At 34.0% G+C, this 26,416-nt stretch overlaps 2 protein-coding genes across 7 annotated transcripts in view; one reads left to right on the plus strand and one right to left on the minus strand.

The window, feature by feature from the left end:
* Positions 1-26,416, plus strand: part of LOC125858923 (uncharacterized protein At4g15545) — a 954,564-nt gene that overhangs the window by 101,054 nt on the left and 827,094 nt on the right. The gene's annotated exons all lie outside the window — the stretch shown is intronic.
* On the minus strand, positions 677-25,207 carry LOC125858805 (nucleoside hydrolase 5-like). Of its 5 annotated transcripts, XM_049538607.1 has the most exons (13): positions 24,947-25,202; positions 24,750-24,864; positions 4,500-4,564; positions 4,303-4,413; positions 3,881-4,216; positions 3,587-3,763; positions 3,205-3,489; positions 2,924-3,046; positions 2,595-2,792; positions 2,207-2,460; positions 1,846-2,050; positions 1,260-1,565; positions 677-1,131 (listed from the first exon to the last, which is right to left on the minus strand). In XM_049538607.1, the coding sequence occupies exons 1-13, from the start codon at positions 25,199-25,201 to the stop codon at positions 859-861; spliced, it is 2,703 nt and encodes a 900-aa protein (XP_049394564.1). In that variant the 5' UTR covers position 25,202; the 3' UTR covers positions 677-858. The 5 variants fall into 5 exon arrangements, 4 of the variants coding, with proteins under 4 accessions (XP_049394564.1, XP_049394566.1, XP_049394558.1 ...); XM_049538609.1 differs by lacking the exons at positions 24,750-24,864; positions 24,947-25,202 and adding an exon at positions 6,853-7,111 and having other exon boundaries at positions 4,500-4,679; XM_049538601.1 differs by lacking the exons at positions 677-1,131; positions 1,260-1,565; positions 1,846-2,050; ... (6 more) ...; positions 4,303-4,413; positions 4,500-4,564 and adding exons at positions 20,280-20,766; positions 20,859-21,164; positions 21,261-21,465; ... (5 more) ...; positions 23,595-23,930; positions 24,463-24,573 and having other exon boundaries at positions 24,685-24,864; positions 24,947-25,207.

Below are 26,416 nucleotides of genomic sequence, written 5' to 3' on the forward strand. Positions count from 1 at the left end.
AGTTTTAAAAATATAGACAATACTTCTTAAATATATCTGGCACGAATTCAAATTAGCTTAATCAATGACTTCGCGATTAAAAAAAACATGTGAAGAGATTTTATAGACTTTAGAAAAATTTATAACACTTTATGGTATGGATAAGACACCCATTTGACCATTTTAAAATATATTAAACAAAAAACAGGATATCAATTGTGCTAACGATTTCTTCACTTGTATAGTGATTCAATCTCTTCATAGTTATGCGCATAGTCTTCCTTCCTTCTTGTCCTTTTATTGAAGACTTTAAATGCACGACTAGATGGAGAGTATCTGGAAAATATACCTTCGTCACTTCTGGAATCAAACTTATCAAGGTTATTCTTACCATTGTTATGAACGAAACATTTACATCAAAATAGATGAAAGTATTTAGGATAGGTTTGATTAGACACTTGTTCAATACGTGACATGTTGTACTTAGTGCTTCAGCCCAAAAGTGATGATATGTGAGACTTTGATCCAATAGTAGAGTTCTGACAGTATCTTGTAGTGATCATTTTTTTGTTTCTACACTCCATTTTGCAGAGGAGATCGAGGTGATGAAACTTTTGACTGAATCAATTTTGAGAGCAAAATTCCTCAAAGGCATTGTTTTCAAATTCTCTTCCATAAAACATTACAGTCCAATGAAATACAATACAATACGATACATTATGAAACATATGCAACATGCTCATTCAAGTTCTCTTTTAAAAAAAATTTGGCCCTTAAATTCACAAGGGCAATCATTTCAATTCTCTAAATACAGGCTTAAAAAATGTAAATTTTTGGGCCTAATGAGTTGGCAGTTTAATTTCTATTAGATGGTGTGCTTCAAAGTCTTGTCTGCCTATTAAAGCTTCCAACTACAGCTGACTGCTTCTCATCACTTAGTCTATTTGCAAAAACATTGTAATAACCTAAATGTTCCACATTCTTCAATACTTTCACTGATTTGCCTTGCTTTTCGTGGATAATTATCTGTCCGTCTACAGATTCATACCCCGTGGCAGTGACTTTTATTTTCTTGACATCAAAGGTTGATTTCAGTACAGAATAATCACTAGCCAAAATTACTGCTCCAAGGATTTCTCCAACAAATATATCCTGAAATGTCACAATTGATAAGTTCTTATAGCATCTAACAAAACTGATCAATTTGTACGTTGCACGTTAGATGTTATACGAAGAAAGACTTTAGGACAAATTAAGAGGGGATTAAGGGGATTATATACCATATGCTTGTATCTAGGATGTGTCTTTTGCAGGTGATGTAACGTTGACAGTAAACGCTTCACAAAAATTACTTCAGGTGTCTTCTTAGTTAGCTGAAGTCTTTTAAGAATCTTAGGAAATGCACTGAATTTCCGTTGTATGCCAAGTGGAATGAGAGTGATATTGAGCTCTGAACTCAAAACTGTTTTCGCTGCCAGAGGGTCAAGAAACATGTTCAGTTCCGCAAATTTATTTGAGGGAACATTGAATACATTTCCCTTATCAGTGTTGCCATGATTGATGTGCCCTCCTACAACTAGTATATCCTGCATCATAATTCAAAAGAAAGAGTTTTTTCACTTAGGAATGTCTATTATGGATATCTCGAGCTGTAAACTCAAACAACAATCGTTGCAGTTGAGTGATATAGAAATGTGTTGATGTGACATTGCAACTGACTTAGGCTGCCAAGGTATTAGGAAACGATATGCAGCTAGCTAGGATGTCATGCTTGGCTCAGGATAGCCATATTAGTATTGATTCTTGAATGAGTAATCCTGCATTGATTATCTCTCGTAAGATCATAAGGATAGAAGTAACACTTGCCTGGATGGCGTTGGTCATATTTTTGCCTGCGAGAACAATCTTTGCTATGTTGGTCAAAGGGCCATTGGTTAAAATGGTAACCTTGGATCCTGAATCAAGTGATTTCACTACTGACTCCCATACTTCTAGTGCCAGAGGTTGTCTGAGTTCAGGATGATCAGTGTCCCTAGGAGCTCCAAATTTCACAGAATTTTCCGCTGTATATCTGAAAAAAATTTAGATCAAGATGGTATATCAGTAGAATAGTACAGTACAAAAATGAACCTTAGGGAACTAAGTTGCTCAGACACATAACATGAAATGCCAATGTTTGACAAAGTTGACACTTCCCTACATGGATACACTATACTAGATAATGTACCTGCGAGGACTTCGAGGCAAAGAACGAGATAATCCGTAAAGAGTGTCTGAGTCGAGAAATCCACCACTTCCTTGTGGTATAACCTTGTTGTACTTGCAGTCACCAACTGCAGAGAAAACAGGATCAGACTGGTTCATTGCAAACACATCTCCAAGGCCCATGGGGATGTCATCACGACCCATCATATGAAGCAAATCATACACTGAATCAATTGTTGCAGCATTTGCCCAGCCCGTTGGACTCACAATTATAGCCTGAACAGAAGAAGAGATTGCACAAAAGTTAACTCATGAGGTGAGGATTGTCTAAGACCGTATCAGGACAATTAACAGATGTTTAAGCATTGATCAAGTTATTATTATACTGAAGATAAGGAAGTACATCATACCTTGAGATTGATTTCTTCAACTGGTAACTTAAGGAGATAAATGAGAGCTATAAAATCTCCAGCACTCATATCCATATCAAACACAACATTCTTCCCGAGATGCTTGCCCCTGAAATCTGGTTTGTGAAGTTCTCCTCTGTAATGAGGAAATTGTGTAGAAAAATTGAATAATCCTGAATTTTCTCTTTGGTTTAAGACCTGAAAACATGAAAAAACATATAAATAAGTTGTCCTAATTTTGAATCTGTAAGAAAAAAGGGGTTTGGAGTAAATACGAAGCTGGTATTCTATGAAATATATACAATCAATTCAAACTGTAATTAACTTACATCCAGGAAGCTAACAAAAAATTCTCTGTCTAGTGCACTTTTAGGATTTTGATTAGGTTTTGCTCTTACAGCAACACGAACAGGCACTCCACTTGGCCCAACAACTTCTTTTGTATAACCATCCTGATAAACAGCATCAGCTCAGAACACATACACAAATACAATAATCGAACAAATAATGGATCACGAATCACAGCTCATGTTTTGGCAAATGACAACATTTTACTAGAAACTTAAACTACAAACCATATTGCAGATAGTGACATGGGTCAATTCTTCACCTGGCATTTGCCCATCCCATTCTTGACTACACAAACTGGATCACGAAGTCTAGTCTGAACATGACCACTGTGAACTCCATTTCTTTCCAAGTTGAACTTGGGAGTTGTACGTCCATCAAAAAATGGATTTGATCCATCAGATATCCCGTATGGCATATTTGAAGTAACAACAGTAATATTGATATACTCCATTTCTGCAAATTCATTTTCTCCTTGGTAGTTGTGTTGTTTCCTCATGATTGAAGCAGCTATTCCAGACATAAATGAATCCCACATAAAGTAACTCTGCATCCAGCAACATTATCATCACTCAATTATATTCAAGTTGATGTCTTTACATCAAAAAGTTGTGTATATGTTGATCTTTTCATATCAATGTTACCGTATAGAATTGGTCATCAAACCAAGTATCACGAGAAATTTTCAGGGACTTGAAACAGTACTGTGCCTCATAGGTATGCTGATTCTTCTCAAAGGTCTCAAAAAACTCTTTGGTTATGGGAATGGTGTTTGTGGCATCCAATGGGACAAGAGTAACTGGAATACCAGAATGAATCACCTACATTATAAGGAAAAAATGATGATTAAGATTAGCTACAAGCCTACAACACATGACTAGAAGTCACGTCTCGAGAAAAGAATGTGCAGAAAAAATGCCTATTGATTTTTGTAATACCTGGTAAGCAGCAAAAGGATCCATAAACAAATTGAATTCTGCGTAAGGGTTGCTTGTGTAATCTGTGAATAAATTGCCATGGTCACCACACTGTCGAGGTTGGCAAGAAGAGGTTGAATTCTTTGGACAACACCCTGTAGGATTTTGTGACCTTACACCACCTCCCATTATGTAAATGTGCTCAATATTTTTCTTTAAATGTGGATTACTTAGCAGAAATAGTGCAAAGTTTGTATGTGATCCAAGGAGGAAAACTACGGTTGGCCCTGAAGAAATTGTTTTAATTATTACTTGCTGAGCAGTTGGCTGTCTAAGAGGAGAATATTGTCTCTTGCCCTGGTTACAAGTTCCAGATTAACACACATTAATAAGCCATGAGAACTAAGCTTAGATGTCTCATTGGGAGACAAGAAGAATGGTACCTGTGGAAGGAAACTCTTTCGGAATCCATAATTTGAGTCGATATCCAAGCGTCCTCCAAGACCAACAGGTACAGCTTGTCTATATCTACAATATCCAGCTGTAGCATATCCCTAACAAAAGGGCAAACAAGGAGATGTATAAGTAAGAGGCATTTTGAATTGTGTCAAAGGTAGAGTAAATGGAGAATTATTGTCACCTGATCAATTATAGGGAGATATCCACCAACATCAGGCAGAATGGTACCATTAGGAAGTATTCCACCTTCACCTCCCATACCAACAGCAATATCGTCGCGCCCCATCATGTAAAGCATATCATACACTTGATTTACAGCATGTCCTGAATCAGTCCATCCATTTGTGCCAATAGTTATAGCCTGAACCAAAAGGTTTTTATCAATATGATTTGTCTAGCTAGGGACAGAGTAATCTCAATGATGTGAGGCCTTTTGTGAATAAACCATGCAGCAATATCAGAACATGTTAAAAAGTATCTTTACCCTGCTGGTATCAAAGCCATATGGTTTGGCTTGACAAGTATGGATATTTTCTCTCGGAAAACAAGCTCCTTAAAATTGAATTTTTTTTCAATTTTTTCATGTCCGGTTGATCAAATGTTTTAAGAAACATTTTCTTTAAGTAAACAAACTCCATAAAAATGAGAAAATAAACTTCCTAATAAAAGCAGGAAAAATAAGTTTTACTAGTGACATTCCAATTTGATTGTGTTCATCTCTCCCTCCAACGGCAATAAACCTCATCTTCACCCCCACCTTATAACCCTCATCCACATCATCTCACACCCCTACCTCCCCACGCCCACCTTTCATTGAATTTATATAAATTATATACAAATATTTTTACAATAATAATTTTAATTTTTACCTACGGAAAACATTTTTTTGGTACCAAACACATCCTTTAGTCAATTTGAGGTTGTTGGTGTGGAATGTGGGATCCAACCAGTAGACCAAGTTTTTTTCAATAGCTGCTCTGATGACTCCAAGTTATTTGTATTAAATACAAAAAGATATTCTCGCCGGTTCTTTTTACTTGTCAAATTTTGATTTGACCTATCTATTAAGAAAATAATGATTTGTATAGTTGTTCCTTTTTACTTGTCATTTTTGAGAAATCAAGAAAACACAATATTTTTTACCTATTATATCTTCAATTTATTAGCATCAAGTTAATGTCTTTGAAAAATGTAGTGAATAAAGATATTTGAGATCCTATCAATTAATAGAGGTAAAATGACTCACTATAACAATTGATATTTTCTTAATAGGTGTCAGGTCAAAATTTGACAAGTAAAAAGAAACAGGGGAGTATCATTTTACCCTTATTAATTGATAGAGTTTCAAATATATTTACTAACTACATTTTTCAAAGACATTAACTCAGTGTTAATAAATTGAAGATATAATAGAAAGAAAAAAATGTTCTTTCTTGATTAGTCAAAAATAATAAATAAAAAGGAAAGTCAAAAATTAAAAAATATTTGAAAAATAACTAGGGGCAGAGGGAGCAATCCATTGTCATTTTTCTTTTTCTAACTCTCATCTTTTTTCTTCAAATCAAAAGCTTAACTTGAAATTAAATGTTCTGATTTAATTTCTATAACTTTGATTATTACTTACTTTTTGTATTTTATTAATACAAAAATAATAAATTGGAGCTGTCAGTTTCTATGTTGATGACGTGGCATGATCTTAGATACCTATTGACCAACACTTGACTGGATAGTACTCAACTAACACATGCTGTCATATTACAATTCTTATCAAATTAATTAGTTTCAGGACTAATTAATTAATTCCAGTTGTCCTCAGATTTTCTAAAATTAAGTATTCTCTAAATCCCTATACGCTGTCATATATATAACTTATATTAAATGTCAAAGTGTCAATTAGACTTTAACCTTAATCTTGTTTTGGCAATAATTAATACATACATACATACGTATAAGTGTGATTTCAGGAACCTTAACTTTTTTTTTCCAACCTATACATACATACATACATACATACATACATACATACATACAAGTGTGATTTTAGGAATCTATATTACAAGCTAAATGCAAAAGAATTGTTCATTTTGCATTATTTTTAATGTCTTTTTCCTGTTTTCTCCTCATGGACAATTCAAGGAAAAAATTATTTTGTTACTATTTTGTAAGAAAATGAAGAGATTAGAGTGCATATTATTAAAAATAATAGAAGAGGATGCAATAATTTTTTTTTAAAATAAACACACAATACAGGTGCAAAATGCAGAGAATTTTAATTAAATAGTAAATAAGAAATATATTACTATAAATAATTTTAAATGATTACATTCAACATGATTTTAGATTAATAGAGTCATAAAATTCTTGGATTCAAACCTTTTGCAAGACAAAATTCACATACATATTTGGCACCAAAAAAAAAATCAATCATGCATCCACATAACATGTTGATTATACGATTAAACAAAAAATGTGATCGCACAATCAGACTTAAAGATTCAAATAAAAAAAAAGAACAAGCGAGAAAAAAAGAGTACCTTCAAGTCAATTTCTGATCTATTAAGCTTCAAAATGTAGAAAAGAGCAAAGAAATCATCAGTATCCACATCTGTATCCAAAAGAATTCTATGAAGACTCTCTACTCCATTGAAGAAAGTTGGCACAAATAGCAAAATCATTAAAAAAATTCTATGAAAAAATCTCAAAAACAACATTTTTTCTTTCTCCTTCATCACAACAAAATCTTTGTTTTTCTAGACAAGTGAACTTCTCCTCACTATATATATATATAGAGAGAGAGAGAGAGAGAGATTCTTAGATGTGTTATAAAGTCATGTTAGGTTAGTCTAAATCATATATACCCCCTTGCATTTATTTATTTTCTTAATGGATAATATGGAGAAAATCAAGATTGTGGATTATATAAACGTGCATGGAAAAGTCAAAGAAGAATAATCAATTATAAAGAATGAGGTCAAGGATGGTGTTCGATTTTATTTTTTTTTAAGTCAAAGTTGATGGTGTTCGATTTGAGGTGGTGGTAGAGATGAATGTTGGTTGGTATATTTTCTATGTTATTTTTAGTTGTTATGTTTTTCGAAAGTTAATTGGACTATTTTTAAAGTTAAATTAGATTACATTAATTTAATATGATAAATTAAAAATTTAGATATTCAAAAACTATACGGAAAGTACAAATTGTAATTTTTTACATATCAATATAATGAAAAAATATATCATAAAATATTAGTCAAAGTTCATATCATTTGACTCTAAAAATAGGAAATTATGACAATTAAAAACGAACAAAGGAGTACTCAATATTAATTGACTAGACACATGTTAAAATTGGGATGGTTAAGATTTCTTCATAGTAAATGGAAGTCTTGATTTTTTTTTATTTTTTATCTTTACACAAAGAGCGTGCACACTTCCTAAATGTATCCAAAAGAAAAAAATAACACGTGCGAATAGATTTTATAGACTTGGAAAAATTTTATTACACATTATGGTATGGACACAACGATATGTCGATATCCATTTTACAAAATATAATGAATTTTTTTTAATTTAGTTTGAAAATTTATCAAAATACTGCACTATTTATGAATCGATATTTATTGGCTAAGTTTGATTTGCATCATATAAAGATGGAAAAAGGGTCAAATATGTCCCTAAACTATTCGAAAAGGTCTAGATATACCCCTATTTAAAGTTTGACTCACTCGTGCCCTCGCCGTCCAACTTTTTGTCTAGATATGCCCTTATGGGCGTTAAATGCCAAATGAAATAGCCACGTCATTTTTACATTACCACGTGACATTTATATTAAAGGGAAAAAGGGTCAAATATACCCCTAAATTATTCAAAAAGGTCTAGATATACCCCCTTTTAAATAAACTACCCGACCCGTTTTCAACAAATTTTTTTCGATAAATCCCGAAAATGAGTAATTGACTAATAAAAAATAGGAAAAATATAAAAAAAAATATAAAATTAACGCCAAAAATTCACAAATAAATATAGTAACCTTAAATTCAATAATTTCAACAATTTTTTTAAATTTATATTTTTTTCGATAAATCCCTANCAGATATACCTCCCTTTTAAAGTTTGGCTCACTAGTGCCCTCGCCGTCCAACTTTTCATCTAGATATGCCCTTATGGGCGTTAAATGTCAAATGAAATTGCCACGTCATTTTTACATTACCACGTGACATTTATATTAAAGGGAAAAAGGGTCAAATATACCCTAAATTATTCGAAAAGGTCTAGATATACCCCTTTTTAAATAAACTACCTGACCCGTTTTCAACAATTTTTTTTCGATAAATCCCGAAAATGAGTAATTGACTAATAAAAAATATGAAAAAATAATATAAAATTAACGCCAAAAATTCACAAATAAATATAGTAACCTTAAATTCAATAATTTCAACAATTTTTTTAAATTTATATTTTTTTTGATAAATCCCTAAAATGAGTAATTGATTAATAAAAAATATAACCTAAAAATTCAGCATAAAGTCATTTTCATATTTTTTATTAATCAATTACTCATTTTCGTGATTTATCGAAAAAAATAAAAATTTAAAAAAATTGTTGAATTTAAGGTTACTATATTTATTTGCGAATTTTTTGCCCTAATTTTATATTTTTTCTTCATATTTTTCCTATTTTTTATAAGTGAAATAACTTTCTAATTAGAGATTCTAATTTTCATGATCTGAATTTGAAATTGTAAATATAAATATATATTAAAAAAATTGAGAACAATAAAAAGGTTTTTTTTTTTGAAAAAAAATAAAACTTGTATTAGATAATAGATAGGCATATCAACTTGAACCAAATAAGATAATACCAAAAAGTATAGATGAGATAATAATTATTAAAAAATACGTGAAAAACAAAATTACAATTTACTTAAATTTATTGAATCCAGTATTGAATCCATACTGGATACAATCAAATTAATTAATATAAACAAATTTTGATTTTTTTAAAAAAATTACTTGAGTTTCAATAATAAAAAAATAAAAATTAAGTGAAGAAAGATCTAACATGTGTGTCAATATCATAGCATTAGAAACATTTTGTATAATTTCATATCTTTTTCTTTAAATGGTCAAATTCCTTGTACCAAATTATTTGTATAGAAAAATAGCATGTTATTCATGACATTCAACACACAATAAATTTTCAGAAGACTCAGAAGAACTCTTTCGCGTCTTATATGTAAAAGTTTGAATACATTTTATAGATAGTCATTTAACTTTGAGTTTATTATGTACAAGTTACTTTTAAAAAAAAAAAAAATTTAACACATATACTCAACTAAAAATGTTATAACACAATCTTATTATCTATCACTATCATGATGGATCACGATTGTAAATCAATATTTACTTTTATCGATTGTGAATCATTTTACATGTGCAAACTCAATCAGATATGTTATAACGTTTGAAAAATATGGACTAATACATCATAAGACAACTCTTTACAAAAACTACAGATATTGTTCAAATATAAAAATTTGTTACTGTACGAGTTAGTTAACTACAGTAAATTTCCCAATGTTAGTTAATTAGTTTAGTGTAGTTAATTGATGCTTACTAGACTAGTTAGTTACCTCGATTAATGTGTCAAGTACAAAGTTAGTTGATTAGTTTTCAGGCTATATAAGCCAGTGTAAATGACTCAATTGTAATCACTTCTTCTCCTAGATCAATAATATTCTCTTCTCCCTTTTTCTCTAAATTATGTCTAGATCAATAATATTCTCTTCTCCCTTTTTCTCTAAATTTTGTCTAGATACATCACTACAATGGTGAGTTCATAAACTCATATTTTCTCATGGTATCAGAGCACAAGGTGTTGGGTCTATAGAACAGGATTACAGTGGAGTTTAGATCTCCACTAGCTAGCTAGCTGCTTTTGCATTTTTTTTAGTTTTGAAGATTGATAATGGTTGTCTTAAGAATCGATCAAAGTGATCCTCTGTATATTGGTCAATCTGATTCATCAGGAGCTATGTTGATTCCTATCAAATTGACTAGATCTGAAAACTATGGTGTTTGGAGCAGATCCATGAGGATTGCACTTTTAGGGAAGAGGAAATATGGTTTTGTAACTGGTGCCTATACCAAGGCATTATACAAAGATGAGATGCACGAACAGTGGGAGACATGTAATGCCATCGTCTTGTCATGGTTGATGAACACTGTCAGTGAGGAGCTTCTTAGTGGTATAGTTTATGCCACAACTGCATTCTCAGTTTGGGCAAATCTCAAGGAAAGATTTGATAAAGTCAATCGCATGAGGATCTACCAGCTGCACAAGGCGATCACAACACTCACACAAGGTACAGATTCTGTGTCACATTACTTCACTAAGCTTAAGACTTTATGGAGTGAGTATGATGATGTGACACAACATCCTAGTTGTACATGTCCTCAGTCTAAGGAGTATATAGAGCACCTTCAACAATTAAGACTAATTCAGTTTTTAAGTGATTTAAATGAATCATATGATCAACCTCGTAGACAAATATTGCTTAAAGGAGTCACACCTTCCTTAAATCAAGCATATGCCATGATTATAGAGGATGAAATACAACATTTAACATGCTTGGCTAATGTAGTTGATAAGTCAGACTCAATGGTGATAAATGTGAATAAGGCTCAAGGAAAGGAGTTTTTTAAAGGAAGAAGGTGTGAGTATTGTCACTTCACTGGTCATACCAAAGACAATTGCTATAAACTAATTGGTTATCCAAGTGATTGGAAGCTGAGGAAGAAAACAGGTATGGTAATAAGAACACTACTGGTGGTTCTGGTGGTTATGGAGGAATGACCACTACTGGTGGTTCTGGTGGATTTGGAGGACATCATGTAGCCAACAATGTGTCTAGTAATTCAAGCAACTTTTATGATCAATCCCAAGTAGCTTCAACCAGTCAAGGAGAAGGAGAAAGTGCACACTTAGCAAAGACACAAATATTTACTGAGAAGGAGTACAAACAGATACTGGATATGTTGAACAAAGAGGAGCCAAGGCGAATCAACATGGAAGGTATTACAACTTGCTTAATGTCAAAAAAAAATTCACAAGATTGGATTGTAGATTCTGGTGCAACTCATCACATCACAACACACAAACAGTCACTGATCAAGAGTCATGAACTGAGTAAGTCACAGAAGAATCAGGTACATTTACCTATAGGGGATAGAGTGAACATTAGTCATACTGGTGAATCAGTTGTATTTGATAATGAAATTGTGAGAAATGTTCTACATATGCCAGACTTCAAGTTCAATCTGCTGTCAGTGTCCAAGATCACCAGGGATCTGTCTTGCTTTGTGTCATTTTATCCTGATTTCTATGTTTTTCAGGACCTCTTCAATGGCAGGTGAAGGGGATTAGTAAGTAACAAGGAGGATTATACATGTTCAAAGGTGAATCAACAGTAAAGCAAAAAAAAAGACAGAACAATGTAATCAGCAGGCAATGGCTGCAGGAGTAACAAGTCAAGATATCCAGCTTTGGCATCAAAGACTTGGACATCCTTTCCAACATATCATGAAGCATATAAGTCTAGTTCACAGTAATAAAAGTGAAATACTTACTAGTTGTCTTGTTTGTCCATTAGCTAAGCAAACAAGACTTGTCTTTCCTAGTAGTAATTCTAGAGCTTCTGCTAGTTTTGATATGGTTCACATGGACTTATGGGGACCATACAAGACTCCTACCCTAGACAAGAAGCATTACTTTCTGACAATAGTAGATGACTATAGTAGATTTGTTTGGAATTACTTGTTGCAGTTAAAGTCTGAAACCATTGTGGCCATAGAAGTTTTCCTTTCTATGATCAAGACTCAGTTTGGTGCACATATTAAAGTTGTAAGATCTGATAATGGTACTAAATCTTTTAATTCTCAGTGTATTCAACTGTTTCATGATCTGGGAATACTTCATTAAAGTAGTTGTCCACATACACCACAATAAAATGGTGTTGTGGAAAGAAAGCATAGGCATATTCTTAACATAGCCAGGGCCATCAGGTTTCAATCAAAGTTACCTATTAGATATTGGGGATATTGCATCAAGGCTGTTGTGTATTTGATGAATAGATTGCCCTCCTCAACCATTGCAAATAAGAGTCCTTATGAGCTTCTTCATTCCAAAATTCCAACACTTTCCCATCTAAAGGTCATAGGTTGTCTATGTTATACTTCAGTATTGCCTAAGGGTGATAAATTTGCAGAAAGAGTTGTTCCCACTATATTTCTGGGATATTCAGAATTGCAGAAGGGTTATATATTGTTGGATATCAAGTCCAGGAAATTTTTTGTAAGTAGAGATGTAGTGTTCCATGAAACTATCTTTCCATTTTCTGCAAAGGAGATGCACACAGATCCTTCAAAGAATGTCTATGGCTCTCCATTAGAAGTTGTTGATACTTCCATCCTAGATTATGAGACTGGTGCTGCTACAGACACATAAGTTCATCATAATGAGAATGCTCCTATTGCTACTGAGGTTGCAGAAATTCCTACTACAAGTAGTGTCCCTATCAGTAATCAACCTGATCAACAGAAGGACTTCAAGGAGCATCAAGGTGCCTGTTTGGATGAGAAACTATGCAGGGAAGAAGCAAAGTAGCACCAGACATCCAATAGCAAACTCTCTTAGCTATGACAAAGTTACACCTTGCTACAAAGTTTTTCTGAGCAGATTTTCTGAGTACATTGAACCAAAACACTTTCATCAGGCTGTCAAGGATGATAGATGGATTCAGGCTATGCAATAGGAGATTAAGGCTTTAGAAGAGAACAACACCTGGACAGTGGTTGAATTACCTAAAGGGATGCATACTTGTAACACCCCGACTTTCCGAAACGTCTAAACTTACTCGTATCTCCATGGAAAGACGACGGTGGATAATAAATTAAGAATGATGTGGTATGTCCTATTTTAAGTGTTCAAGTGTTGCATCTCAAGTTTTGAAGTTAGGTAAGTGGCAAAATAAAAGTTGGCGGAAGTTATCGTAAGTTCCTTCTTAAAGATTTCTCTGAAATTTGGGTCAAATGTCTTGGAGGTTTTCTCCCAATCTATAAAGAGTTATAGGGCCCACAAACTATCGAATAGAAGGTCTACGAGTCTAGTTTCCAACGCATCAAACCGTTTGTTCATACGACTTCAGAATAGAGAGATATTCGCGTTTTCGTAGGACCGCGCAAGCAAGCATGTGAGGTGGGGCCCTAGGTCGGTGGAAAGTTGCATATATCTTCTCCTTCGACATTTTTCTTCATTTTTAAGATAAAAACCGGAGAAATTAGAGAAACCCATTTCTAGGATCAAGTGAAGTATAGATTTTCTCGACTTAAGTCCTTGACAAAAGTTATTCTACGCGTTGGGCTCATCATCGTGGTATAATTTATTTTATCGATTGCGTAGCATATCACACTATAGTGTTGGGACAACAGGGGTTTGAATATATTTGAAGGTTTTGAGGTGAATTACAAACCTAAGATCGAGGTAAGACCCTTCTTTCATCGACTCTAGCTTTTATAAGCAGCAAATAGCAATTTGCGACAGAAATACATATCTTTTATCGTATTGTCATGGTATCTTTTATTTTGTGTGTTGATTATGGTCCTACCTTGTTGTAGCATCGAGGGAGTTATGAGTTAAAGTCTTTAGGCCACGTGAATTTAGCGAAAAAGGTATGGTAAGGCTATTCTCTTCCTAAGGCATGCTTCCTTAAAGCTTAGGAGCAATGTAATTGAGTGTTATCGTTGTTATACTTGTAGCCATTATTGTTGATTGTTGGTTGCTCAAGTGCGTATAATCCTCTCTTATCGGGATTCTTATTCAGTAGTAGCATTCGTATGTTGGATACGACTTAGAGGCTATTTGTATAGGTTGCCTATAACTAAATTGCTCACTTTTAGCTGTTGGATTGTTATTGTTGTCTTTGGGCTATTGTGGTTAGCTGCAGGAATGTGATCTATGCCTAGCAAGGTTATGTTCTGCCTACAGGGCTATATGGATGCCTAAAAGGGCTATGAGTTGCCTACGGGGCTATATTGATGCCTAGAAGGGCTATAAGTTGCCTACAGGGATATATATTGACGCCTAAGAAGGTTATGTGTTTCCTACATGCCATATTGTTGCCTAAGAGGGCTATGAGTTGTCTATAAGCTATGTTGATGCCTAAGAGGGCTATGTGACTGCCTGTGGGGCTAGGAGACTACCGATAGGGGTATACAGGCTGATTGGCACCTTCCGAGCTTATGGGGGCTTGGTTAGGTTGTTGTTTTGTTATTTTTGATAAATTTAGATTTAGAAGCAAGTCAGTACAATTATCTTATCCTTAATTTATTTATCAGATTATTCCAGTATATCAGGATACATCATCATAGTCTATTGCCTTTCATACTCTGTACATTATTTTGTACTGACGCCCCATTGCCTTGGGGGCGCTGCATTCATGCATGCAGGTCCTAACAGACGACCGAGTAGACCTCCTTATCAGCAGGATTGACTTTTATCCGATTGGTCAGCCCCTTTCCTCCGGAGCTGCCAGAGTTGGGAGGTTTGTTACCTTTTGTTATATATATTCTCATGGGTAGGCTGGGGCCCTGTCCCACCAATCTTTACTACTCTTAGAGGCTTGCAGACTAGTGTGTGGGGTTTATAGCTACGTTATGGCCATACTGGCCTATGTTGTTGGTTTGCTGAAGCTTGTGAGCTGTTTGATGTATTGTACTGATATTTACCTGCTTTTAGTTTCGGTATAGATATCATGGTGGCCTCGACGGCCCAATCAGGACTTCTATTCTAGTTGGCTATTTATTTATATGATTTCCTGGGAGTAGTTGTTTTCTTTATAGATCAGTTGACAGGGGCTTTGCCGGCCGATGGCTTAGTTTTAAGCCGAGATATACTTGTTTGATTTCTTGATTGCGTGTGGTTGTCATGCGCTTGTAGCAAATGGTTCAGCAGGGTCGGCTCAAGCTTGAGTTTTGGCATTAAGAGCCAGTTGCGCCCCTCGAGTTTGGGGCATGACAATACTGTAGGTTCTAAGTGGATTTACAAGATAAAATACAAGACAAATGGTAAAGTGGAAAGATTCAAAGCTAGGTTGGTAGCTAAGGGATATAGTCAGCAGGAAGGCTTGGACTATCATGATACATTTTCACCAGTTGCTAAGATGGTAAGAGTCAGGTGTGTAATTGCCTTAGCTGTATCAAAAGGATAGATTATGTACCAAATGGATGTCCATAATGCTTTTCTTCAAGGTGATCTAGAAGAGGAAGTATACATGGAAATGCCTGAGGGTTTCAAAAGATCAAGAGAGCACAAAGTATGCAGGCTTCTTAAATCTTTATATGGTCTTAAACAAGCATCCACACAATGAAATTTGAAGTTAACTAATGCTCTGGTGACTGACTGTTAGTTTCACCCAAAATGCCCATGATTATTCCTTATTCACTCTGAAGAAAGGTGCAAACATTATGATCATTCTAGTTTATGTTGATAACATACTGATTACTGGGAGTAACACACAAATAATCACTGCAGCAAAGGAGAATTTACATAGGCAATTCAAGTTGAAAGATCTTGGTGAACTCAGATTCTTTCTTGGCATTGAAGTATTGAGGTCAACAGAAGGGGTAATTTTGAATCAAAGAAAATATATATTGGAACTTATCTCTGAAGCAGACCTGACAAGTGCCAAACCTGCTTCTACCCCTATTGAATCTAATGTGAGATTAACATCAGTAGAATATGATCTAGCAAATGGTCATACTGGAGATGAAGCCCTTCAAGACATTACAACTTAAAGAGTAGTTGGGAAGCTATTGTATACCACTATCACCAGACCAGATATCAACTATGCAGTGCAAGCTTTAAGTCAGTTTATGCAATCCCCTAAGAAGTCACATTGGAAGGCAGCAATTAGAGTGATTAAATACCTAAAGGGTACAGTTGGTCAAAGAGTCTGGTTACAATCTACATCTGCTGCCACTTTGTCATGTTGGTGTGATTCAGATTGGGCTGCTTGCCCAAATACTAGGAGGTCTATTACAGGATATATAGTTAAGTTTGGAGAATCTTTGGTGTCAAGGAAATCAAAGAAACAATAGACTGTTTTCGGAAGCTCAGCTGAAGCTGAATATAGAAGCATGGCTTCAGCCGTGTCTGAAGTCACTTGGCTGTTGGGGTTGTTTACTGAACTAGGTGTGAAGATTCACATGCCTATTACTATATTCAGTGATAGCAAATCAGCCATACAACTAGCAGCAAATCCAGTCTTCCATGAAAGGACGAAGCATATTGAAATTGACTGTCACTTCATCAAAGACAAGATCAAAGCAGGAATCGTTGACACTGTTTATGTTCATACTCAGCAGCAGCTTGCAGACCTACTAATGAAAGGATATTGAGCCAAGCTCAACATTCATATCTTTTTAGGCAAGCTTGGTGTGCTTAATATGTTGCACCCTTCAGCTTGAGGGGGTGTGTTCAAATATAAAAATCTGTTACTGTACGAGTTAGTTAACTACAGTAAATTTCCCAATGTTAGTTAATTAGTTTGGTGTAGTTAATTGATGCTTACTAGACTAGTTAGTTACCTCGATTAATGTGTCAAGCAGAAAGTTAGTTGATTAGTTTTCAGGCTATATAAGCCAGTGTAAATGACTCAATTGTAATCACTTCTTCTCCTAGATCAATAATATTCTCTTCTCCCTTTTTTTTCTAAATTCTGTCTAGATACATCACTACAATGGTGAGCTCATAAACTCACATTCTCAAATATTTTTGCATATAAATAAATAATTTTTCTTCATATTGTTTATTGTTCTACCTACACCTAAATAATTAGAAAAAGCACCCATGCATTACAACCCTATCACACATTTTCAAATAATGAACATAAAAACTAAACCATACACCAATCTATTTATTGGATTCCTCCCTCTTCAACTACCATCAATTTTTTTTAGTTAATCGATTCGTCTTTTTTTCAACGTTTCTTAATGCCTTTTATTTCTTTCTCTGTGATGAAAGTTTGATTTTTCCAAAATGTATCCTAATTTTTAGCCTGTATCTTTTTAGATGATCATGTGTCAAACTTTCTAAATAAAATATTAAGTGGATCCCTCTTTTCCTCAGGTTCTCTAACGCCTTTCCTATAATTATAATTTTATAAAATTTCGAGATGTCACGATTTTAATATCTGATGGCCGATTCGTTGTAGCAAGTTTGATCAAAACTTGAGCATCGTGGGAAAATGGACCACCATACCAAATAGTATAACCATAATTAATTACTATCTTAAACAAAACAATAAATAATTAGAAGTTTTTAAACTAAACCCACATGGAGTATGTATACACCAACAATTAAATACTCACTTTTTCAGAGTCTGGAGCCAAAAGGGTAAAAAAAAATTGTCAAAAATTTCAAAAGGGCACATCAAATTTTTTTAAAACGAAAAGGGCAAAATTGCTCCTGAAGAATCGATTTCCCTCTGACATAATGACGAAAAATCGCTGCCCTAGCAGCGATTTTGTCTAAAAACTTCTTTTCTTTTTTTTTTTTAGCAGTGATTTTAAGTCAGAATTTTTTTTTCCTTACACATCACTACAGGGACAACGTTTTTCATGCCTAGTGCTATTATATTCATGCCTATTGTTAATAATATAAAAATGATAAACAAGGCGGACAATATTCTCAATAAAATTGTTGAAGCATGAGGAAAATTGAATTATATATCATAAATAATAATAAAAGAATTTTAAATTAAAAAAAATTAATTTTTTCTGAGAAAATCGCTGCTAAGGCAGCGATTTTTTTTTAACGTACGACAACTTAAAAAATAAAAATTAGCAGTGATTTTCTCAAAAAAAAAAATCTTTTTTCTTCAAAATTGGTTAAGAATTTTTTTTTAATTTAATATTCTTTTATTATTATTTATGATATATAATTCAATCTTCCTCATGCTTCAACAATTTTATTGAGTTTATTGTCCGTCTTGTTTATCATTTTTATATTATTAACAATAAGCATGAATATAATAGCACTAGGCATGAAAAACGCTGCCCCTGCAGTGATGTGTAAGGAAAAAAAAAATTATGACTGATTTTTAATAAAAAAAATAAAAAATTACAAAATCGCTGCTAAATTTTTAATTTTAAAAAAAAAGTTTTTAGACAAAATCGCTGCCAGGGCAGCGATTTTTTGTCATTGTGTCAGAGGGAAATCACCTCTTCAGGAGCGATTTTGCCCTTTTAGTTTTAAAAAAATTTGATGTGCCCTTTTAAAATTTTTGACAATTTCTTTTACCCTTTTGGCTCCGGGCTCCACTTTTCCAACTATACAAACGTGAGAATATTGGCCTGATTCCTTGAGGGGCCTGATGTCTTTAGGGTAACATATTCACTGTTACATGATCTAGGGAGAGCTGGTAGGGCCGTTCAAAATCGAATTGAAATTGATAATTTGAACAAAAAAAGCAATTGGTTTATCAGTAATGGGTTATTGATGGTTTTGATTATTTTTTTTGTTATCGGGTTATTGGTTCTTAACGATTTGAGATTTTTTTTAACAAGTTAACCGATAACCCGATAGTAATTTAAATAATTATATTTATACCATTTTGTATATAAAGTCCTTGACTTAGCTAGGTGTTTAGTTTCCTAGTACTTTATTTCTTGCGGTCTCAAACTCTTGGTTATTCTACAATGTAAAAGTGTTTGTTTTTAGCCAGATGCAATTTGTTAACTCATGTGCATGGTTTATTTGGTTAATTAGTCACCTTGTTTCTAAATTCTAAGTGATTTTCAATGATTTTTTTGGTATCAAATCTCAACGGTTAAACCGATAACCGAATCGATCATGATCAATAACCGATAAGCTAATATCTTAATGGATCTATAACCGTTTAACATCTCTACAAAACCGAGAACCAGTAAGTCCAATCGATAAACTTTAAAATTGAACCAAACAAACCGATACGCAGCTATGTGAGCTAGAGAGCTATGAGTTATGCTAATAATACCAAGTTTTGATGATTAAAAATGATGAACAAACATGACGAATATGATCGAAGAATCAGATATTATACATGTCTCGAATAAGGACGGATAGTGTTTATGACAAAGAATTATTGAAAAATCAATTTTTTCGAGACATAATATTTCGACTGATGTGTCAAAATTTTCTAACAATTTATTTATGTTAAATGAAAGTTGATTACATTTTTTCTATAAATAGTACTCATAATTACTCAAAAGCCCTCAAATTTGGGGGTCTAATTTGACATCAGAATAAAATTGATATGCTAGCTAATTGATAGGGAATAAGACACATGTACCTCCTAGACTATGACCGAAATCTCAGAGACACACATTAACTAAACTAAGGTCCTATTACCGCTGAACTCATTTTTTTTTGTAATTTTGTATACCTTGCACACTCCGTGACTCCACGCAGTTAAGGCATGCGGGAGATATTTTGATGTCATGTAAGCCAAAAAGATGTATAAAATTAAAAAGAAATGGGTTCATGGGGGTAATAGGACCTTAGTTTAGTTAAGGTGTGTATCTAAAATTTCGATCATAGTCTAGGGAGGTACTTGTACCTCATTCCAATTGATAATCAAAAGTATAACACATGATGTTCGTTAGCCTCAAACCTTTTTATGAGAGTCAGTTTGATACAAAAATAAATAAATGAAAAATTACTTGCGGAATAATAATAGAACAAAAGGAAATTATAAAGTCGGGATTCTTTTTTTTGTACAAATGGTACTTTGATCTTGGAACGAGCAAGAAGAGATTAACATATAAAAATAGTCCTACTCTTGGAAAGGAGATTTCTTATGAGATGCCTGAAGTTTGATGTGTCACTTTTCGTTTCTCGAATGAGCTAAGCTATGAGTAAAATAATCTTCCTTTATTTCCTTCCCATTAGTTATGACCACTTTAACTGTATAATGTACAATTTTGTTACTATTTCTTAAGCAACAATAATGAGTTAAGTGGCAATATTTTTGAAAAATTAGAGGTTGAAAAAATCACCTAAAGAGTTGGGGAAAAGAAGGAACAGGAACTTTTCTGGAAGAGCAATTAAGGGGCAGTTTTCTTTCTATTGAATGGTGTATTCCAAATTCTTCTCTGCTTATCAAAGCTTCCAACTATAGCAGATTGTTTTACATCACCTAGTCGATTTGCAAACGCGTTATAATAAGCTAATGGATCAAGATTCTCCAATACTCTCACTGATTTGCCTTGCTTTTCGTCGATAAGTATCTGTCCATCTTCAGCTTCATACCCTGAGGCAGTGACTTTTATGTTCTTGACACCAAATGTTGATTCTAGAACAGAATGATCACCAGCCAAAACTACTGCTCCAAGGATTTCTCCAAGAAATGTATCCTGTTATGATACAAACATTGCAAACGATTTTGAAAAAACGCGTTCAGTGTTAAGAGGACAAGTTAAGGATAAATGGAAATGAGATTATGTACCATATGTTGGTATTTAGGATGTCTCTTTTTCAGGTGGTGTAGCCTTGAGAGCAAACGCCTTGCGAAGATTGCTTCAGGTGTCCTTTTAGTCAGGTTTAGCATTTCGAGAATTTCAGAAAATGCACTGACTTTCTGCTGAATGCCAAGTGGAATGAGAGTGATATTAAGATCTGAACTCAAAACTGTCTGTGCAGCTAGAGGGTCAAGAAACATATTCAATTCCGCGAATCTATTAGAAGGAACATTGATCACGTTTCCCTTCTCAGTGTTATCGTGATTCATGTGCCCTCCAACAATTATTATATCCTGCACCAGAATACAAAAGGCATTGCTATATTAGTACAGTTCTTGAACAAGTAATCCCGCCCTGGCTCTTTCTCAAAGGATAGAGGAAATGCTTGCCTGGATAGCTTTGGTCATATTCTCGCCTGCAAGAACGATCTTTGCTATATTAGTCAATGGACCATTTGTTAAAATGGTAATCTTAGATCCTGGTTTGAGTGATTTCACTGCTGACTCCCATACTTCTAGTGCTAGAGGTTGTCTGAGTTCCGGATGATCAGTGTCTCGGAGAACTCCATATTTCACAGAATTTTCAGCTGTATATCTGAAATTGTTTAGATCAAGCAGATAGATCAGCATAACTGCACACTAAACAAATGGACATGTAAAAGACATGAAATGTTAATGCTTAATAATAAAATTTACTGTTTTTCCTTTAGGCAAATGATTGACACTAGCTAGACCATGTACCTGCGAGGACTTCGAGGCAAAGAACAAGATAAACCATAAAGAGTGTCGGAGTCGAGGAATCCACCACAACCTTGTGGGATAACCTTGTTGTACTTGCAGTCACCAACTGCATAGAAAATAGGATCAGACTGGTTCATTGCAAAAACATCTCCAAGGCCCACGGGAATGTCATCACGACCCATCATATGAAGCAAATCATACACAGAATCAATTGTTGCAGCATTCGCCCAGCCAGTAGGACTCACAATTATGGCCTGAATGGAAGAAGATATTGCACATTGACAAGCATTGCTATCTCAACTTAGTTATTTACAAAATTTAGTCCTTTATCTTAGACTCAGCATGTTTCTGCAACATCACTCGGGTAGAGGAAGTTTTCCTTATGAATATGGCCACAAATTTATCAATTAATTCTAAAAGTAAACAGAACTAGGAAGGAAACACATTTTTGGATAAACTTACTGAAATATAATTTGTGTTTGGTGAAGTAAAATAATTTTCTTAACAGGTTCTGATAGTAAATAAAGCAAGATAACATCTACGTCCAGTCTGAATTTTCATTTGAGGATCTAATTCAAAATAGAAGTCCATTTACCTTCAGATTAATTTCTTCTATTGGTAACTTAAGGAGGTAAAAGAGAGCTAGAAAATCTCCGGCACTCATATCCATATCAAACACAATATTCTTCCCAAGTTGCTTGCCTCTGAAATCTGGTTTGTAAAGTACTTTTCTGTAATAAGGAAATTGCATAGAAAAGTTAAATCGTCCAGCGTTTTCTCTTTTGTTTATAACCTGCAACCATGACAAATATAGTATTAGTTCTGAAATGGTCTGTACTTTTATCTTGCATATGAAAATGCAACCAATTTAGACCAGAAATTAGTAACTTACATCCAGAAAGCTAACGAAAAACTCTCTGTCCAGTTCACTGTTAGCATTTCGATTAGGTTTTGCTTTTATAGCTACAAGAATAGGCACCCCTCCTGGACCAGAAACTTCTTTTGTATAACCATCCTGATAAAATTACCAACTCAGAATACATAACGGTATAGATGTTAAGCATCGAGTAGTGAGTAAAAGCCAGAAAGGAAATGAAGGAAATCATATATCAACTCATCTCCAAACTCATCTTAGTTGATTGAAAACATAAAGAGTCATAATTACAGTATATGGTAAGGAAAGAAACTTAGAATTTCAATACCATGAGAGACTTAAAACTCTTAAGTCCAATAAGGAGTTAAATCATGCTTTGACAAGTTACCACTAAACTAAAAACCACAATCCGGATAATGACCTGAAACAATTCATCACCTGGCATCTGCCTCTCCTGTTCTTTTCTATGCAAAATGGATCGCGAAGCTTAGTCTGAACATGACCGCTGTGAACTTCATTTCGTGCTACGCTGAACTTTGGAGTTATATGACCATCAAAAATTGGATTTGATCCATCAGAAATCCCATATGGTTTGTTTGAAGTAACTACAGTGATATTGATATACTCCATTTCTGCAAACTCATTTTCTCCGTGCTGGTTGTGTTGTTTCTGCATGATTGAAGCAGCTACACCAGACATAAAGGAGTCCCACATAAAATAACTCTGCGTTTAGCAACACAAAATAAATCTGCATTTAGCAACATTGTCATCAGTAAATCACATTTTCACTGATGTTTTCATATAACTAAGCATTCACCAAGCTCAACATTTCTAAAATATTACCGTGTTGAATTGGTCATCAAACCAAGTATCACGGGCCATTTTCAAGGACTTGAAACAGTATTGTGCCTCGTAAGTGTACTGATTCTTCTCAAAAATTTCAATAAACTTTTCAGTTACTGGAATGGTGTTTGTGGCATCCAATGGGACAAGAGTTACTGGAATGCCGGAATGAATTACCTACAGCATAAGGGAACGACGACAGTTGTTTACTATTAGGATTAGTTACCGCATATATGCAGTGAAAGGCCTATTGATTTCTGTAATACCTGATATGCAGCAAAAGGATCCATAAAGAAATTGAACTCTGCGTAAGGGTTGCTTGTGTAATCTGTGAATAAATTACCAATGTCACCACACTGCTGAGGTTGGCAAGAGGAGCTGACATTCTGTGGACAACAACCTGTAGGATTCTTTGACCTTACACCACCTCCCATTATGTAAATGTGCTCAACATTTTGCTTTAAATGTGGATTACTTAGGAGAAATAGCGCAAAATTTGTATGCGATGCGATGAGAAAAACCACTGTGGGACCAGATGAAATTGTGTTGATCATTACTTGCTGCACTGTTGGCTGTCGAAGAGGTGAATAATGTCTCTTCCCCTGTTGATAAGTGAAAGAGTAACATGTTATGAAAACATTTAAAACTTAGGGGAACTAAGCAATAGACCTAAGCTCCTTCATCATAGTAATTTCACAAGGGATAGAACTGATCTTCTCCTCAAAAATAGTTGCATTTGTGCCAAGTCTAGATATTAACATTCAGCACCTTCCCGTGTAAGGCTCTTCATTACTCATATACAAGAATCAGTTATATAATTTGCGCAACACAGATAGTGGTAAGGTCTGCGTACATTCTACCCTCCCCAGACCCCACTTATGGGATTTCATAGGGAATGTTGTTGCTATGTGCCATAACATTGTGACTGACAGACAGCAAACAAAGATAGTCCTTGGTTGATTAAACGATATTCTGCCGTTACATTTAACCATACTGCAGACTGAAGTTAAAGTGTCTAATTCTGTTTCTTGTTGTGTAAAACCAGAAAAGACGCGATTAAGACAGCTAGACAACAATTCTAATAAGGCAGCTAGACAAAGTAATCCTCCCTTCAGTTTTAATGCAAAATGGTACCTGTGGGAGGAAGCTCTTTCTGAATCCAAAATTAGAGTCGATATCCAAACGTCCTCCAGGACCCACAGGAATAGCCTGTCTGTATCTACAATAACCAGCTGTAGCATTTCCCTAACAAATCATTAAAGCAATTATGGAGATGTTTAACTAACCAGCAATTTGACATTAAAGCAAATGATTCTTGACTTGCAGAATAGTACCAAAAGTAGAGTAAATGTTCACCTGATCTATTATAGGGAGATATCCACCAACATCAGGCAGAATGGTACCATTAGGAAGTATTCCACCTTCACCTCCCACACCAACAGCAATATCGTCACGCCCCATCATGTAAAGCATATCATACACTTGATTTACAGCATGCCCTGCATCAGTCCATCCATTTGTACTAATAGTTATTGCCTGCACCAAAAAAATAATCCTCAATATATCCCTTCCAAGTTATATTACTTTCCATGACATGCTTTCAACAAAAAAGGCAAACCTTTAAGTCCATTTGTGATGTGTTAAGTTTCAAAAGGTAGAAAAGAGCAAAGAAATCATCAGTATCCATATCTGTATCGACAAGAATTCGATGACCCTTTACTCCATTTGCCAACAATATTAACACCATTGTTAGTATTAGGACAAGTTTGTGTAGAAACAACATCTTCTCTTTCTCCTTCATCACAATTTTGCTTCTGATTTTCTTCAAACTATTAGCAGTTATTAATGGGAATAAACAGAGTGAGCCGTACATAACAGATTTGTTTAGAGAAAGAATGTTTAAGGGATTTTATAGACGCAATAATTTTTTCTAACATATTAGTATCAATTGGGTATAAAGCAACAATTTGCTCTACAAATTACAAATTTTGCCTAAGCTGTACAAATTTGAATTCGCGCCAAAAAGTTCACTTAAATGATCCCCATTAAAAATGACTTTATTTTGGGGCTTTTCAAATATTTGGTCTTTAATTTTTTTTGCAGCTATTGCTTATTTACTAAAAAAAAATTGTAGGCCAAAGTATTCTTTTAGATGACCTAATTTTGTGTGATATCTAATTCAATAGATATGAATTTAGAGAATTTTTACCTTATCCCGTATAGGTTCGGTAAGAATAAAGTTATGTCTCTTACAACATAACTTATTGGTTTTAAAACTGAATTTATGTATCTGTTGACATAAGTTCTTAGGAATTAAGTTATGTATTTTACTGTATAACTTGTGAATTCTGAATCAAACATATGCCTCTATTAGCAATGTTTCGTAGGAATTAATTGACATAACTTGTGTTATATATTATTTTTTTGGAACTCAATCTCTATCTTTTGGCCTTTGGGTGAGCACTATGTAGTGTACTTGTATTATATTATAATATGATACAAAACATAAATTTATGCCGTGATTTTTTTCGATGCCAGAAATATTTTCGGCCACTTTAGCTCTTAGTATATTATTTCTTGTTTTTTTTTAACTGTTCATGCTTATTAAAAATATGAATTTACATAGGATTAGTTAATTTTTTATCCTATTAAGAAAAGTTGTGATACTTCTTTACCTTGTGAACTTTTATCTTAATATGTGTGAGAGATAAATAGTGATAAATCGTTAGAATTTTCAATCACAAATACTAAAAATATCCTAACAATTCATCAGAATTTGTGGTCAAAATTGGAGAAAATAGTCAAATGTCCCCTCAACCTATTAGTCAATTCTCAACTACGCACTTATACTTAACGGGAATCCTTTAATTACCCCTAAACATTTTTAAAGTGGAATATATACCCCTTTAAATGTCACACCCAAATTTGGGTTAGGCAGTGACATGCACGCGGCCCTGCCACCTAATATATAATATGTAGTCTTTTCTTCCCTTTAAGCAAATAGCATCATGAATTTATCACTTCTTCTGAAGTACAAAATCAAGTTTAATTAATCTATCTTTTTTTCGCAGATTAAGGCTATAAACTG

This window comes from Solanum stenotomum, chromosome 1, assembly GCF_019186545.1.
Source record: "Solanum stenotomum isolate F172 chromosome 1, ASM1918654v1, whole genome shotgun sequence".
Classification (NCBI taxonomy): Eukaryota; Viridiplantae; Streptophyta; class Magnoliopsida; order Solanales; family Solanaceae; genus Solanum; species Solanum stenotomum.